This window comes from Fonticula alba (assembly GCF_000388065.1).
Source record: "Fonticula alba strain ATCC 38817 unplaced genomic scaffold supercont2.3, whole genome shotgun sequence".
Classification (NCBI taxonomy): Eukaryota; order Rotosphaerida; family Fonticulaceae; genus Fonticula; species Fonticula alba.
In genome coordinates, this window is record NW_009242973.1 from 2,778,932 (window position 1) to 2,791,822 (window position 12,891).

Here is a 12,891-nt window from a genome sequence, read left to right on the forward strand (position 1 = left end):
CCCCCCCCCCACAGAAGACGGGGAGACCCAGCCGGAGGCGGCGAGCGCCGGCCGGCAGCCCGAGAACACACACCATCGGGAATAATAATAACCGGGGTGGGGAATGCAGGCAGCCACCCTGCGGCCAGTGTCACGGAGGCCGAGGCGGTGCGCTCCCGCGAAAATTCCTGAGCAGCCCGCGCTGGCCGCCGCATCTCGGGACGGCCGGGCGAGGAGCTGGCATGCTGCCGCAGCCAGCTCCCCGTCTTATGTCTTATCCACTAATTCTCCCTCCCTTCCTCTCTCTCCCCCGCTCCTAAGTGCCCTAACTCCGGTCCCTTGGCCGCTGTTTTCCACCACCCCTTGCGGTCTTTTCCTGCTCTTTTCTTCGCGGGCCTCTTGTCCGGTGGCTTAGCTCCCCCCCCCCCCCCCCCCCCCTTGAGATGGTTCGTTATTCCGAAGTGATGGACCTCGGTTGTTACGTGCCTTTGTTGGTGCGGGCGCCAGAAATGTTATTCTTGTTCCTCTTCGGCTGTCCCTCCGTTGGTCGGACCGGGCGAGTCTCCGGTCGCACCTTTTTCTCTCGCCCCCCCCCCCCCCTTGCCCCTCTCTCTGCCTTCCTCTCCCTCGGTCTCTTTGCTTCTGCCCGCCACGGGATTGTCCTGCCGGCGGACCTGCAAATGCCGCGACTGAAGTTCCATCTGTCCCCCTCGGGCTGCTGCTGCTGCTGCTGCTGTTGTTGTTGTTGTTGTTGTTGTTTTTTCCCCCTTGCCTGGCACCCAGGACCGGGGGACATTTTTGTGTCGTGCTGGTAGGATCCAGCGCCCTCGCCCGAACACTCGGCCCTGCTTGCCTCCCCTTGCCACGGGGGTGGGTGGGTTGGTGGGGGGGGGGCAGCTGGGCGTACTGAGAGGGACGGTCCCCAGCCCAGGTGCAGATGGGCGATTGTGTGTCCTCATCCCTCCCTCCGCCCCGTTGCAGGGGGCCCACTTTCTCCGGACCAGGAGGGCCGAGAGAGAGAGAGAGAGAGAGAGAGAGAGCGCGAGAGTGGGGGGGGAGAAACACAGCGAGAAAGGGGGGGAAGAATTGCTCGATCATCCCCGCAATTGTCAATATTTTTTTGCCCTCACCCCCTGTCCTTACCCCCCCCGGCGGTTCCCGCCACCGCCAATCCTCTGTCCCTGCTCCCGTCCCTCCGCGTGCTTCTCGCCTTCCCTCTTCTGCCGCCTCCCCTCCCCCCTCCCCACGTCTGCCCGCCCCCCCCCCGCTCCCCTCCCCCCTACACTAGCCGGCAGATCTCGCTCCCGACGGCCCGTGAATGGTCGCCATCCTGACCAACAGGCATATCGCGAGCGCCGCCTCCCGTCAGTAGCATCTGTCGAACGGCCCCTGCATACCTAGATACACACGCGCACACGCGCGCCTGCCTACTCATTCACATAGATTTACAAACGCAGCACCAGCTCCCCTTGGCTTCCTTTGTGAAGCGCCCCCAAAGAGAGCGACAGACAGAGCGAGAGCAAGCAAAAGAGAGAGAGAGAGAGAGCGCGAACAAACGAGAAACACCACACTCGTTTCCCTCCTCTCTAGACGTCCCCTCGACTTGACTTGAAATATGCCCCAAGCAACGTCACAGCCCGGCTACCCCGGGCCGGCTGGCTTCCCGCCGCAGCATCCGCAGCATGCTCACAGTCCGCCAGTGCCGGCCTCGTCCAGCATGCCTGGCACATTTCAGCCCCCCGCCGGCCCTGGCGCCTTGCAATATCACGCATCGGACATGATGCCTGTGCGTCCTCCTGGCGGCCCTCCCCTTGTCTGCCTCCTCCGGGGCTCTTGCCCTCGCTCTTGCCCTCGCTCTTCCTTCCCCCCCCCCCCCGGTGTTTTCCCCTTCCCCTCCTAACACCACCCTCCATCCTTTCCCATCCCAGGAGGTCCACCATGGAGGTGACATGGACTACTTGACCACTGGCGGTGCCTCCTATCACCAGGGCAGCCGGTCAGGCATGCACCACCACCACCACCACCATCCGCAGCAGCAGCAGCAGCAGCCCCCGCTCCATTACCAGCCGTCGCAGCAGCAGCAGCAGCAACAGCCGTCGCAACACCACTACTCGCAATTCCATCAGCAATACCCCTCGCACCATCACCATCCGTTCCGCCCGGCGGACATGCATCACTCCAGCGGTCCGGGAGGGCCTGGCGGCCATGAAATGGGCTCTGCTGCCGAGCAGGGAGTTGCCTATTACTTCCAAGACACCGCGGGCGGTCCCGGCCCTTCCTCACAATTGATGTCCGCCGGTGGATTGGCTCAGGAGGGTTCTTCCCCGGCAACCGGGCCCCTCCCGCCTGCTGGGCAACTGGACGCCAGCGGCTTCCACATCCCCGACACGCTGGTCCGGGAGCGTGCTTTCTCCACCTCGGCCCTGTCATCCATCAATGGTGCGGCCGCTTTCCCGCAGGATGACCAGTCTCCTCCTGGACTTGCTTTTTCCTTTTTATCTTCCCAGGCTGTCTAATGGCTTGCTTTCCCCCCCCCCCCCCCCCTTCCCCCCATCCCACCCAGTCCCCAGCAACACTGGCCAAGCGTCGGGGCTCGGCCAACAGCCACCATCCTTCTTCTCGACCCCTCTGCACTCTACCGATGTGGTTACCCCCCCGCCTGGCCATTCTCAGCTGCCGGTCGGCGGGGCCGGCGCCTCGCCGCTCATGCACAAGCCCGGTGCTGGCGGGGCCGCAACAACCTTCCGCACCCCACCCACCTATGCCTCACTGCACATGGGCCGTGGCACTGGGCCGGGCACCGGGCCCCAGCCCCACCCCCGCCGGTCACAGAGCCCCTTTGCTTCGGGTCTCGGGTCGAATGCCCTGCGCAATCAGCGTAAGGCCCAATCCGAGGTGCGCACAGCCACGAAGAAGAGCGGGGGGGAAAAAAAAAGAGAAAAGAAGAAGGACACACCACCTCCCATGAATGGGTTGCATCAAGCCTCTGACCATTTTGCCCCTCCCTCTCCCTCTCCCTCTCTCTCTCTCTCTATGCATTCTTCCCAACAGAACAATCTCTCTGCCATTGGGCTTGAGGATGCCCGGCAGCAGGCGATGCAGCAGCAGCAGCAGCAACGTGTGGGCCAAACTTCAGGTGCCTTCCCCTCGTACACCAATACCGGCCCCTCCTTCAGTGGCATGGCGCCCAAGGCCCCAACCACGACGGGGCATCATGGGTCGCTTTTGGCCCCGCCGTCAGGACCTGTTCAAAGCAAGGCCCACTCCTCCTCGCCGGACATTTCGCTTCTCTTCAGTCTCTTCTCCGTGCTGGACGAGTCAAATGGCGCCAGTGGGGATTCACATACCGGGCTTGAGGGCGGCCCAGTCGCCATCAGCGGCATTCTCCCCCATCCCGGCGGGGTGCTGCCCTCTTCCAAGCCCTTGCCCTCCTCGGCGGCATCTGGCCCGGGCCAAAGCCAGTCTCTGGACCAGCTTGATGCTTTTGGCGGCGGCCCTGGGGCTGGCGGCAGCGGGTACTTCGCTACTCGACAGTCGCAAAGCCACTTGGCGCGGCATTCGCCGGCCGAGGGAAGCCCATTGCAGGCCCCCCCGGGCGGTGGCTCTTATGGCGGCCCCATTGGAGCCTTTGGCCAATCTTCTTCCCCCTCACCGGCTCCGGGAGCCGGGCATATGACCTCCTCGGCGTCGTCCTTGTCGAACTCCTCCTCCTCTTCGACCACCTCCCTGGCTTTCGCCGGATCTGGCGCTGGCCCGGGATATGATGGCTTCCCGGGCGGGGGATCGGCTCCGACAGTGACCTCCTTCGACTCGATGGCTGGCGGCCATCACCCATACCACCAGTCGCAGGTCCCGACAATGCCATCGTCGCATCCCCCCTTCGAAGGGGAGTATGGCGACTTGGAGGGTGGCCACCCGGGCTCGGGCCCCGGGGCGGTCTTCACCCGTCAGCTGAATGACCCCAGTACGTTCCCTTGGGCTTCCTTTCAGCGGGGCGAATGCATCCGGTGTGGCGTGTGTGCGGCGGTTTTCCCTGTTCCCCTTTCTGTCTCTCCTAACCGCCTTCTGTCCACTCATCCTCCCCTCCCGGGGGCTACGTTTACACTTTCAGAGCGGACCTTCCCCGGAGCTCCTGGCAACCAAACAACGGTCCCAACCGATCCGAGCAGTGCCTTCCCCACTTCTTCTCGGCCGAATCTTCACCGGCGTTACTCCACTTCATACCTACCTTCTTCTTCGGGTGGGGGTGCCCCTTTGGGCCCCATGAACCCCGAGGGGCACTTTGATCAGGGTGGCTTCTTGGCGGGTGGCTCTTCCTCCTCCAACGGCCGGTTGCTGGATCCGGCCTCCGCTCGCCACGCCGCCGGCCGCTCCTACTTCCCGGGGGCCGATTTCCAAACCCAACCGCGCGCCGGGAGCAATGGCTTCCTCCAGACGGGATCCTTCTCGGAACTGAGTCACTCCGATCCGATTGATTCGCAGTATGCGGCGCAGCAGCATTCAGGGCAGCATTATTCCTCGACCGGTGGCGTCGGCTATGCCGGCTTTCCCGACCAGCCCTCGGTCGAGGGTGACTCCAGTGTCCCAGGCTACCATGCGTCGGTCCCCTTTGACTTGGCTGGCGCTGCTCCTCCTGGGGCAGGCCCGCGCCACGTCCCGGCCGGGCAATCGCACTCGGCCAGCCACTCGCCACGGCACTTCCCCTCGAGCGGAGGCATGCACCCCTCTCAGCAGCCGCATCCGCATCATTTCCACGCGCAGCCGCAGTCACAGCCGCAGCAGCAAGCGCCTCATCACCACCAAATGCAGCAGCCAATGTTGCTGCATCCGCAGCAGCAGCAGCAGCAGCAGCAGCAGCAGCCCTTGCATCATGCGCAGTTCCTTTCACATTCCCCGGCCTTTGAAGCATCATCTCTCCTGATGGATGGCCTGACGTCAGCCACTGTCCCTGGACAGCATGAGCTCCTTCCTGCTGGTACGCGTGCTTCTCTCTGTCCCTCCCTCTCCCCCTCGCTCTCTCGGCCTCTTGCTTGCCTCCTCCCTTGCACATACCCACCTGCTGATGCCCTGTCCCCCCGCCCTCGACGTTTCTCTCCTTGTCCCTCTCTCTCTCTCTCTCAGGTGAGGGTGGCCCGGATGGCGGCCCAGACGGTGGCTCCTCCTTCCGCTCCCGTTCGGGCTCCGTGAGCCAGCGTACGTCCCCCCCCCTCCCCCCCCCCCTCCCCTCCCTCGGGCCATTCTTCATCAGACGCACCACCTTCTCACGCGCCTCTGCCCATCCCATCGCCGCCGGTCTTCCCTCCCCTCCCTTCAGACCACTGACAATGTTGCCCTTCCTCTTTTCAGCCATGCCGCCAAATGATTCATCTGCGATGGGCGACTCGACAACCGGCCCTTCGTCAGCCTCGCTCCCCCCTTCGGATAAAAGCTCCCCCGGAACCGGACCAGTCGCCTCTCCAAGTGGCGGTCTATCTTCCAAGCGCAAGGCTCCTGCCAAGTCAGCTGCTCGGTCCTCGGGTTCCTCGCCGATGTCCGAGCCGGCTTCCCCTCCCGCCAAGGGGTCTCCTCAAAGCACCCCCATCACCAAGGGCAATGGCACTACCGAGCAGAGAGCGGCCCCAGCAGCGACCTCCAAGCGCAAGGCAACCGCTCCAAGTGCTGGTACTCCTTCAAAGGCTGATGAGATGGCCGATTCGTCGGCGGACCTCCTCCTGTCTCCCACGCGGCCCTCCTCCTCCTCCAGCCAATCGGATGACATGTTGCTTGATGAGGCTGGGACCGGAAGCGGGACCGAAGCCAGTGCCGAGGAAAAGGCACCGGCCTCAGATACGGCAACCACCGCTGCCGCCGCCGCCGCCGCCGCCGCCTCCTCCAAATCCGCCCCAGGGACCGCCGGATCCAAGAAGCCCAACCGCTCGGCTGCGTGGCCCCAGTTGTCCATCAATCTCCCGGCCAGCTCCAAGTCGCTGGGGAACTTCATGCTCCTGCAGCCGAGCGGCGGCCTGGCTCCCGGTGGTGGCCTAGCCAACGGGACATCTCCTTCATTGGCCTCAGGCATCGGCACCCCCTCCTTCCTGAGCCAAACTCCGAGCGACTTTTCCCTCATGGCGGATTTGCTGCCACCCATGTCGCCGATGGGCGGTCCCGGTGCGCGGTCGACCCTGCTCATTCCCAACAGTGCCAACCTCGGTGGCGGGGGGTCGTCCGGCATCCTGCACCATCAGCACCTGCACCACCTGCACCTCCCGGGAACCGGCGGTGTCGGCGGGGGTGGGCATTCCGGCCTGTCTACTCCATCCCTGCTGGCTGGCAGTGGCATGGGTAGCGGTACCGGCAACTTGAATTCCGACACGGCCGCCGCTTTGCCTGCTTCGCCGATGGACGCGCAGTTCTTCCTGAACTACTCACAACCCGGCGGTGGACTGTCCAGCCCCGGGATCGTCGGGTCGCCGATGTCCGGCTTCGGTGGCGTCGCTATGGCCCTAAGTGTGGGTGCCAACAGTCCTGGCTTGATGCTTTCAAGTGGCACAGGCGCCAATGGGGTCCATCCACCAGGAACGCCCTCGCATTTGGGGATGTTTGCCTTCTCGACTGGCACTGGCACGGGTGCCGCCCATCTATCTTCCCTGAGCCCGGGCTTTCATCATCACGCGGTCGTCGGGACCGGCCTTGATAGTGTCGACATGATGGAGACTCCCGGGGACTTTGCCGAGCCGGCGGCCACCTCCTAGAGGCGTGGTATTCGGCCGTGCCAGGCAGTTCACTGCATTAGGCCAGCACCATTGTCAGCCTCAACTGGAGCCACCTTCCCGGCCCTCTGCCTCCATCCTTCCCCATCTTCCACTCCTGGCGCCCGACAGCCAGGCGCTGCCCTTGTGTTCACTCCCTCCCTCTGCTTCTCTCCTTCACTGTCTTCGCCTCTTTCTCCCTTCCCTTCCCCCCTTTCCTCCCCCCCCCTCCCTCCTCCCTGACACGCGTATGTGCATGTGGAGTCCCGTCTTCAGTTTTTATCGCACTTTGCCCGGGTCCTGCCTCCACGCTCACCGCTGTGTCTCTGTCCCTGTCTCTGCCTCTCGCTCTCCCGCTCTCTGTTAGACTTTCTCTTTGTACCTTTCCCCCTCCCTCCTCGAAAATGGATCTGCACATGGAATAGAATCCCCACTCTGCTGATTGAGGAAAGGCGTTTGCCGGTTGCTTTGCTTTGCTTTGCTTTGTTTTCCCCACCCTCACAGTGCCTCCCCTTTTGCTGCATGTCTTCCTTTTACTGGATGATGTACCAAAAATACTCCCAGGCGGATGTATGCATATGTGTGTGAGGGGGGGGGGCGGAGGACAGGTGGGGCAGTGGGTCTGATACATATATATATATATATGCTTTTTCTGGAATTAGAAAGGGCAAAGAACACTCGACTGACACACTGGCGAAGAGGGAGGGAGGGAGGGAGAGAGGGACCACGCGCTATGACTGAGTCACCGACATCTGATGCATCCGCAGACGGTTGGTGGTTGCCCCCAGGTAAGTCGGCTCTCCTGCTCCATCTGCCGCTAATGCGATGGGCATGTCAGAAAAGATGTCACGAAGGGCGCGGCACCGTGCAGAAAGATGGAGCACGCACCGCGCTCGAAGATCATGTCTGTTCCGAGTGAATGGACGAAGGAGCCCTGAAACAGCTGCGAGGGCCCCTGGACGTGTGGAGCCAGGTCAGCCGAGGTGGCGGCAGCAGCAGCTGATGCGTCAGACGCCGACGGAGGGGCTGACATCTCGGTGAATTGAAAAAGAGGCTCCCCCGTTTCGAGGCCCTTCGAATGGCGTCAGCAATCCGGCATCTGCATCACAGATGCCCTGCAGCAGGGCATGCGGCTGGGAAAGGGGGGAAAATGCAGAGAGCACAACGCACCGACACAGAGACCACCGTGTGCGGCGACAGGAGAAATGATGGGGACTGGCCACCAAAGTCGCACATAAAAACTTGCGACTCGGGAAGCGGCTCCGACGAGATGACTTCAACTGTTTCGTAGTACTCATACTCGATGGAGTCATCGACGCCATTTCGGGTGGAGGGTGAGGCGCCGCTTCGGGGCATGACGCTATTTGGCTTAAGGAACAGGTGAAGGGAGGCCAAAGAGGAGGGAGGGTCAGGGAGAGGGGCGGGGGGGGGGGGAAGGAGTCTAGCTGTATTCGCGGTGAAGAAAACAAGCCCCTCTTGTGAGGCCGCCCCAAGAACCAGAGCAGGGTAGATGCCCTCCGTCTTCTCGGGGCACCTGCCCGATCCCAGCCTCTCCCGAGGCGGGGGGGAGGGGGAACAAGAGAGAAGGATGGTGCCGTTCTCGCCCTGGGGACAGAACGGCCAAGTTCATTTGTCCACGCTAAATGCAAGCCGGGAGGATCGCGGTTACAAGTCCCCGCGTCTCCGATCGATCTGGCGGCGATGTGTATGTGTATCATGTGATCCGCGGAATGCGCAAAGCATCTCCCGACTGAACGTACCCATCTGGCCGCCTCTTGGGTGCTGGCTCAGGCCTTTCCTGGCGCGAGGGGGCGACATCGACTCGCGTCCGGGGGAGGCGAAAAAGGGCCGCCAAAGCATCTGCATTCGCGGCACGAACAAGGCACCCGCCCCCTACCCGCCTGCCCGCCTGCCCGCCTACCCGCCTACGCATTGTCCACTACATCCACTCCTCACCGCATCCACAAACCCCCACCCACAATTGCCTGCTGCCTCTCCGTGCTCGCCACGCTCCTTTTCTTTCCTTCCCTCTTTTATTTCAAACATGGGTGTCCGGGCTATGTTTTCGCGGAAAGTCCGCCACATGCGGCTCTGGCATCCGGTCACTATGCTTTGTGGTCTGGTTGCAATCATGAACATTGGTGTCCCCTTCAAATACCCCATCTCTCGGTACCTGGGAGGGTCTTACCTGGACTACTATCTTTTTGTGCGTCGGCTTCCCTTCTCCGCCTCTGGCGCCCGAAAGCCATGGCCTACACACTGACCAGTGTTCCCCGTTTGATTGTTTCCCCTCCTCCCCCCCCCCCTCCCCCCTTCTTGTGCTTTTTCCTCTCCGCTTTAGAACCGGCCGACGGATGGCGGCTTCCACGACCCGTGGCCATATCCATATGACCAGGAGGCCGTACTGCACCATCGGAAGCGCATGGCCGAGAGTCTCAGTGCCTCCATCCGACAGAATGATCTCAGTGAAGTCCGTGCGTTTCCAGGCTCCTCTCGTGGCGTCCTCCCCATCGATCTCTTGTATGCATCCTTCCTTGTGGGCAAATGCTAATCTGCCCTTCGTCGCCCATGCAGAGAAGCTCACGCTTCGGTCCCAACAAATGTGGACCGAGTTCCGGGACTCTGTGGCCCAGCAGTTCGTGGAGAATGGTGACTTCGCCAGTCCGGAGGAGGCCCTCACATACACCAGTCCCCACTGGTCTGATATCATCAGTCTCTTCTGAGGGATATCACCCCCACACGAGTGCACAAGAGGCGCGCGTGTGCAGACGCATGTGCGCCTATCTGTGCGCTCCCCCCACAAATAGACTTCATAAATATGCCCTGATGTGTGTGTGTGTGTGTGTGCGTGTGTGTGTATGCACGCGCTTGGTGTCCAGAGAGCTATTGCTGTTGTCTGGCTGCGGCCTCATGCACGTGTGTTGAATGTAGACTCATGCATGCGAGCGGCTTCGGTGTCGGCGATTGGCCCGGGAGCGACGCCACCACCGACCGAAAAGTGGCCAGCCGATCGCATCCCAGGGATTGGGTGTCGAACACGACTCGGAAAGCGTTGGCAAGTGCCACCCACTCCCGGCACACGTTTCTGCCAGGCTCCTTGTTGCACGGGGTGTGGGCGAGGCGGCACCGAGGGGCCCTGCAGACAAGCACATGGGGAAGCGCATGTTTCTCGCAAATTGTCCTTTGCCCACTTCAAATCGACCCCTGAAATTGGCTCTCCCACGATTTCCTGTTCTTCGCTCCTCTCTCTCTCTCTCCTCCTTTCCCTCTTCCTCCCCTTCTTCGTCTACCTGCCGTCATCTCCCCATAGCGCGCGCATCCTCTCTCTCCGCCTCTCTCGACGTATCTCCATCCTCCGGAATAGCCAATCCGTGACACATGTCAAGGTCCGCCATACCACCGCTGGCCACGCCGCCGCCGCTGCCCCCGCGGCCGGTTACCGCCACGGCCACCCTTCCCACCCCTCCCGATGTCAACAGCCCTGAGTACATCCCTCTGGAGGAGTTCCTGCTCGAGCTGGAGCCCCCCCCAGCGCCGGAGCCCCCGCGCTTTGGGGCCACCTCGCTTCCCCTGCAGGTGCTGGCCTACCGCCAGTGGCAGAGCCACCTGCAGCAAAAAACCTTCCGGCCCAGCTACCCAGCTCATTCACTGCGCGCACACATGGCCCACTCGGTGCGCCTGGTGGAGTTCCCCCGCCCGGCTACCGGGGGCGCCTGGCCGACCGAGCTAAATTGGACCGGCTCACTGCTGTCTTCGGGATCTGAGGCGTTCCAACGGAGTCAGGACTCTTCGCTGCCGGTCCCAGTGGCACCGCACCGCCTGGCAACCGATGCCCCCGCTTGCATCCACCTTCCGCGGGATCCCTTTTCGGTTGATGTCCTCCAAAGTGGCGAGGCGGTGGACTGCTTCGGATACCAAGCGCGTAGCCTGCTAAACACGCGGGGGGGCTTGCTGAACCCCGGGCATTTGACCGTTGGCTTTGCCCTGCATCCGGCCCCTGGACATCGTGCCTACACGGATTTCGAACTCCCGGTCCCCGGGCTGTCGTACTTCCAGCCGCAAGCGGCATTTGCGGCGATTGGCCGCGGGTGTGGCCGTCTATCTTCCCGAGTTTGGGCATACATGACATCCAAGCCCAACCCGGTGGCCACGGCCAATGTGTACATGGTCCCGGGGCAGGTGGTAGCCGGCACCGGCATTGCGAACACCAGTGTCCCCGTCATCCACACGGTGACCACCACGGCCATGCTCCCCGAGCCGGAGGGCAGCAAGGAGGGGTCTCGTGTGCGTGAGCTCCCTCCCCCAGGGACCTCCTTTGTCGCTCGACCGGTGGAAGCTGGCTTGACGTATGTTCAAGGTCCGCTCTTTGGTGCGGCATCGGTCAACATCAGCCCCGGAGCCATGACCACCGGTTTGGCTCCGGGCCGGCCCACCGGCAGCATCGCCTTTCGCATGGTGCATGGCTATGGAGCCGAAGAGGACCCGGTGACAGTGAGGCTCTTCTGCAAGGCGATCCCCGGGCCTGGTACGCTCTGTTGCCCTTTTTTTTTCTCTTCCCGTCCCTCGCTCACAATGTCAGCGTCCTCATTCCGGTCGGCCCCCCTCCCCCTCCCCCCCCCCCGTGCCATGTTGGAAAATAATTGCCCTGGATGACAGAGCCCGAGACTTCGGCCCTGCTGTCAACTCGCCTGCGTCTGCTGCCAAACATTTCGACCAGCCTCGCGGTTGACCTTCTCCGGAAGAATGGCACCATGGACTTGTGCGGGCATGTGGGCGACATCTTTAGTGTAGCGGCTCGAGTGAACCGGAGCTTCTCTTCGGGCGCCAGCAGTGAGGGGATTCCCTTTTCCCTGGGGTTCCGGTACCTGCGGGCGTCGACCCCGCCCGTGCCGGTGGCCGCCCGGTCCCGGCGGGGCATGCCATCTGGTGAAACGCCAGCCTCCGAGCCGCCACTCATTTATGAGCTCTCGGCCCGCCTGGCTCCCATGGAGCCGGCTCTGGAGGTCACCCTGTTCCAGGAAATGCAGACCGGTCGCGGCCGGCTGCTGTCCTTTGGAGGAATGCTTCGCTTCGCTGGGGCCGAGATCCCGGCCTCCGTTTCCTCGTCGGACTCGGCCCATGCGGGTGGGGACAATGCCGCGCTCGCGGCACTCGGCCGGCATCGGCATCCCCGGTCGCCAGGGGCTTCCGAAGGGGTCTTCCGTGCAAGCGGCTCCTCCACGCTGGTGGACTCCTTCGACCATTGGGTGGCCGAAACCCGCCGGGAGGGCGGCCTGCAGTTTGCCGTCGCCGGGCGCTGGCAGGCCACCCGATCGACCACCCTCTCCGGCCAGGTGGACCTGCATGGGCGCTTTGCATCGCGTCTGACCTGGGTGCTGCCCTTCCAATCGGTGGCGCATGTTGGTTTGTCGGCCGGCTGGTGCGGGCAGGTCCTCTCCTCGAGTGATGGGGCCGAGCAATTCCCCCGTGGGATCGGCCTGGGATTGACGATCAACCAATTGTGAGGGGCCCCTCTCTCTCTCTCTCTCCCTCTCTCTCCCTCTCCCGCGCGTCGGCCTTGGCAATGTACCAGGGAGGGAGCCGAGGAAAGAAATAAATAAAAGCACCACCGTTCGAGCCGTGATGTGGGGGGGATCCTTCTTTCACCATTCCCCCGACGTGTGCCCCCCTCTTCGGCGTCCCGCCCCTCTTTCGATCAAGGGCCACAAGGCTCGACCAGATTGCTGTAGCAGGGTTCACACGGGTTAAGCCTAAGTCAAGTGAGTGAGGCTTGACGAAGGGCACCAGTGTGATCTGCCACCTGGTTAGTAACCTCTTGGCATGAAGGAGGGGACATACCAACCAGCGGTTCACGGTCGTCTGTTACCAGATGAGTCAGTAACTCGGCTTGAGACGAGTTAGTGGCAAGCGAAAATAGAAAGGAACTCGAATGTTAAAAAGGGTTCGAGAGGAAGCCTTAGAACAGGTGTTCGTCGGCCTAACTGGTGCTTCGGCTATACTTCCGTATACTCTTCGACACACAGCTGCTAAGGCTTTCGCTCTCAGGAGGCTCTCAACGAGAGTCCCCCTTTTTGACCTTTGGGCTCGGTCAGGGGTTGGAACTGAGAACCCCGCGGCTGGGCCCGCCCACCCGCGTATCTCCGTCCTCGGTCGAGCGTTTATGCCGCTCGGCCTCGGCGGCCAC

At 62.7% G+C, this 12,891-nt stretch overlaps 4 protein-coding genes across 4 annotated transcripts; 3 read left to right on the plus strand and 1 right to left on the minus strand.

The window, feature by feature from the left end:
• Positions 1 to 1,244: 1,244 nt before the first annotated feature.
• On the plus strand, positions 1,245 to 6,710 carry H696_02375 (hypothetical protein; the record flags this gene model as incomplete). Its single annotated transcript, XM_009496275.1, has 7 exons — positions 1,245 to 1,765; positions 1,908 to 2,418; positions 2,543 to 2,874; positions 3,031 to 3,943; positions 4,091 to 4,954; positions 5,101 to 5,172; positions 5,326 to 6,710. Exons 1-7 carry the CDS (start codon positions 1,595 to 1,597, stop codon positions 6,708 to 6,710), a joined length of 4,248 nt encoding a protein of 1,415 aa, XP_009494550.1. The 5' UTR covers positions 1,245 to 1,594.
• A 694-nt stretch (positions 6,711 to 7,404) lies between these two features.
• On the minus strand, positions 7,405 to 8,131 carry H696_02376 (hypothetical protein). The gene is made up of 3 exons (XM_009496276.1): positions 7,878 to 8,131; positions 7,596 to 7,779; positions 7,405 to 7,524 (listed from the first exon to the last, which is right to left on the minus strand). Exons 1-3 carry the CDS (start codon positions 8,061 to 8,063, stop codon positions 7,439 to 7,441), a joined length of 456 nt encoding a protein of 151 aa, XP_009494551.1. The 5' UTR covers positions 8,064 to 8,131; the 3' UTR covers positions 7,405 to 7,438.
• A 463-nt stretch (positions 8,132 to 8,594) lies between these two features.
• On the plus strand, positions 8,595 to 9,531 carry H696_02377 (hypothetical protein). Its single transcript, XM_009496277.1, has 3 exons — positions 8,595 to 8,913; positions 9,049 to 9,181; positions 9,282 to 9,531. The coding sequence occupies exons 1-3, from the start codon at positions 8,752 to 8,754 to the stop codon at positions 9,428 to 9,430; spliced, it is 444 nt and encodes a 147-aa protein (XP_009494552.1). The 5' UTR covers positions 8,595 to 8,751; the 3' UTR covers positions 9,431 to 9,531.
• A 339-nt stretch (positions 9,532 to 9,870) lies between these two features.
• On the plus strand, positions 9,871 to 12,240 carry H696_02378 (hypothetical protein). The gene is made up of 2 exons (XM_009496278.1): positions 9,871 to 11,232; positions 11,364 to 12,240. Exons 1-2 carry the CDS (start codon positions 10,086 to 10,088, stop codon positions 12,209 to 12,211), a joined length of 1,995 nt encoding a protein of 664 aa, XP_009494553.1. The 5' UTR covers positions 9,871 to 10,085; the 3' UTR covers positions 12,212 to 12,240.
• Positions 12,241 to 12,891: the final 651 nt, after the last annotated feature.

Bases quoted from the DNA above. Each gene is read 5' to 3' on its own strand.
- H696_02376 (XM_009496276.1), bottom strand. From the start codon at position 8,063: ATGCCCCGAAGCGGCGCCTCACCCTCCACCCGAAATGGCGTCGATGAC. The intron at 7,780-7,877 runs GTGCGTTGTGCT...CGCCATTCGAAG, and splicing joins ACACGGTGGTCTCTGTGTCG to GGCCTCGAAACGGGGGAGCC. The intron at 7,525-7,595 runs GTGCGTGCTCCA...CCATCGCATTAG, and splicing joins AGACATGATCTTCGAGCGCG to CGGCAGATGGAGCAGGAGAG.
- H696_02377 (XM_009496277.1), top strand. From the start codon at position 8,752: ATGGGTGTCCGGGCTATGTTTTCGCGGAAAGTCCGCCACATGCGGCTC. The intron at 8,914-9,048 runs GTGCGTCGGCTT...TCTCCGCTTTAG, and splicing joins ACCTGGACTACTATCTTTTT to AACCGGCCGACGGATGGCGG. The intron at 9,182-9,281 runs GTGCGTTTCCAG...TCGCCCATGCAG, and splicing joins GAATGATCTCAGTGAAGTCC to AGAAGCTCACGCTTCGGTCC.
- H696_02378 (XM_009496278.1), top strand. From the start codon at position 10,086: ATGTCAAGGTCCGCCATACCACCGCTGGCCACGCCGCCGCCGCTGCCC. The intron at 11,233-11,363 runs GTACGCTCTGTT...CCTGGATGACAG, and splicing joins CAAGGCGATCCCCGGGCCTG to AGCCCGAGACTTCGGCCCTG.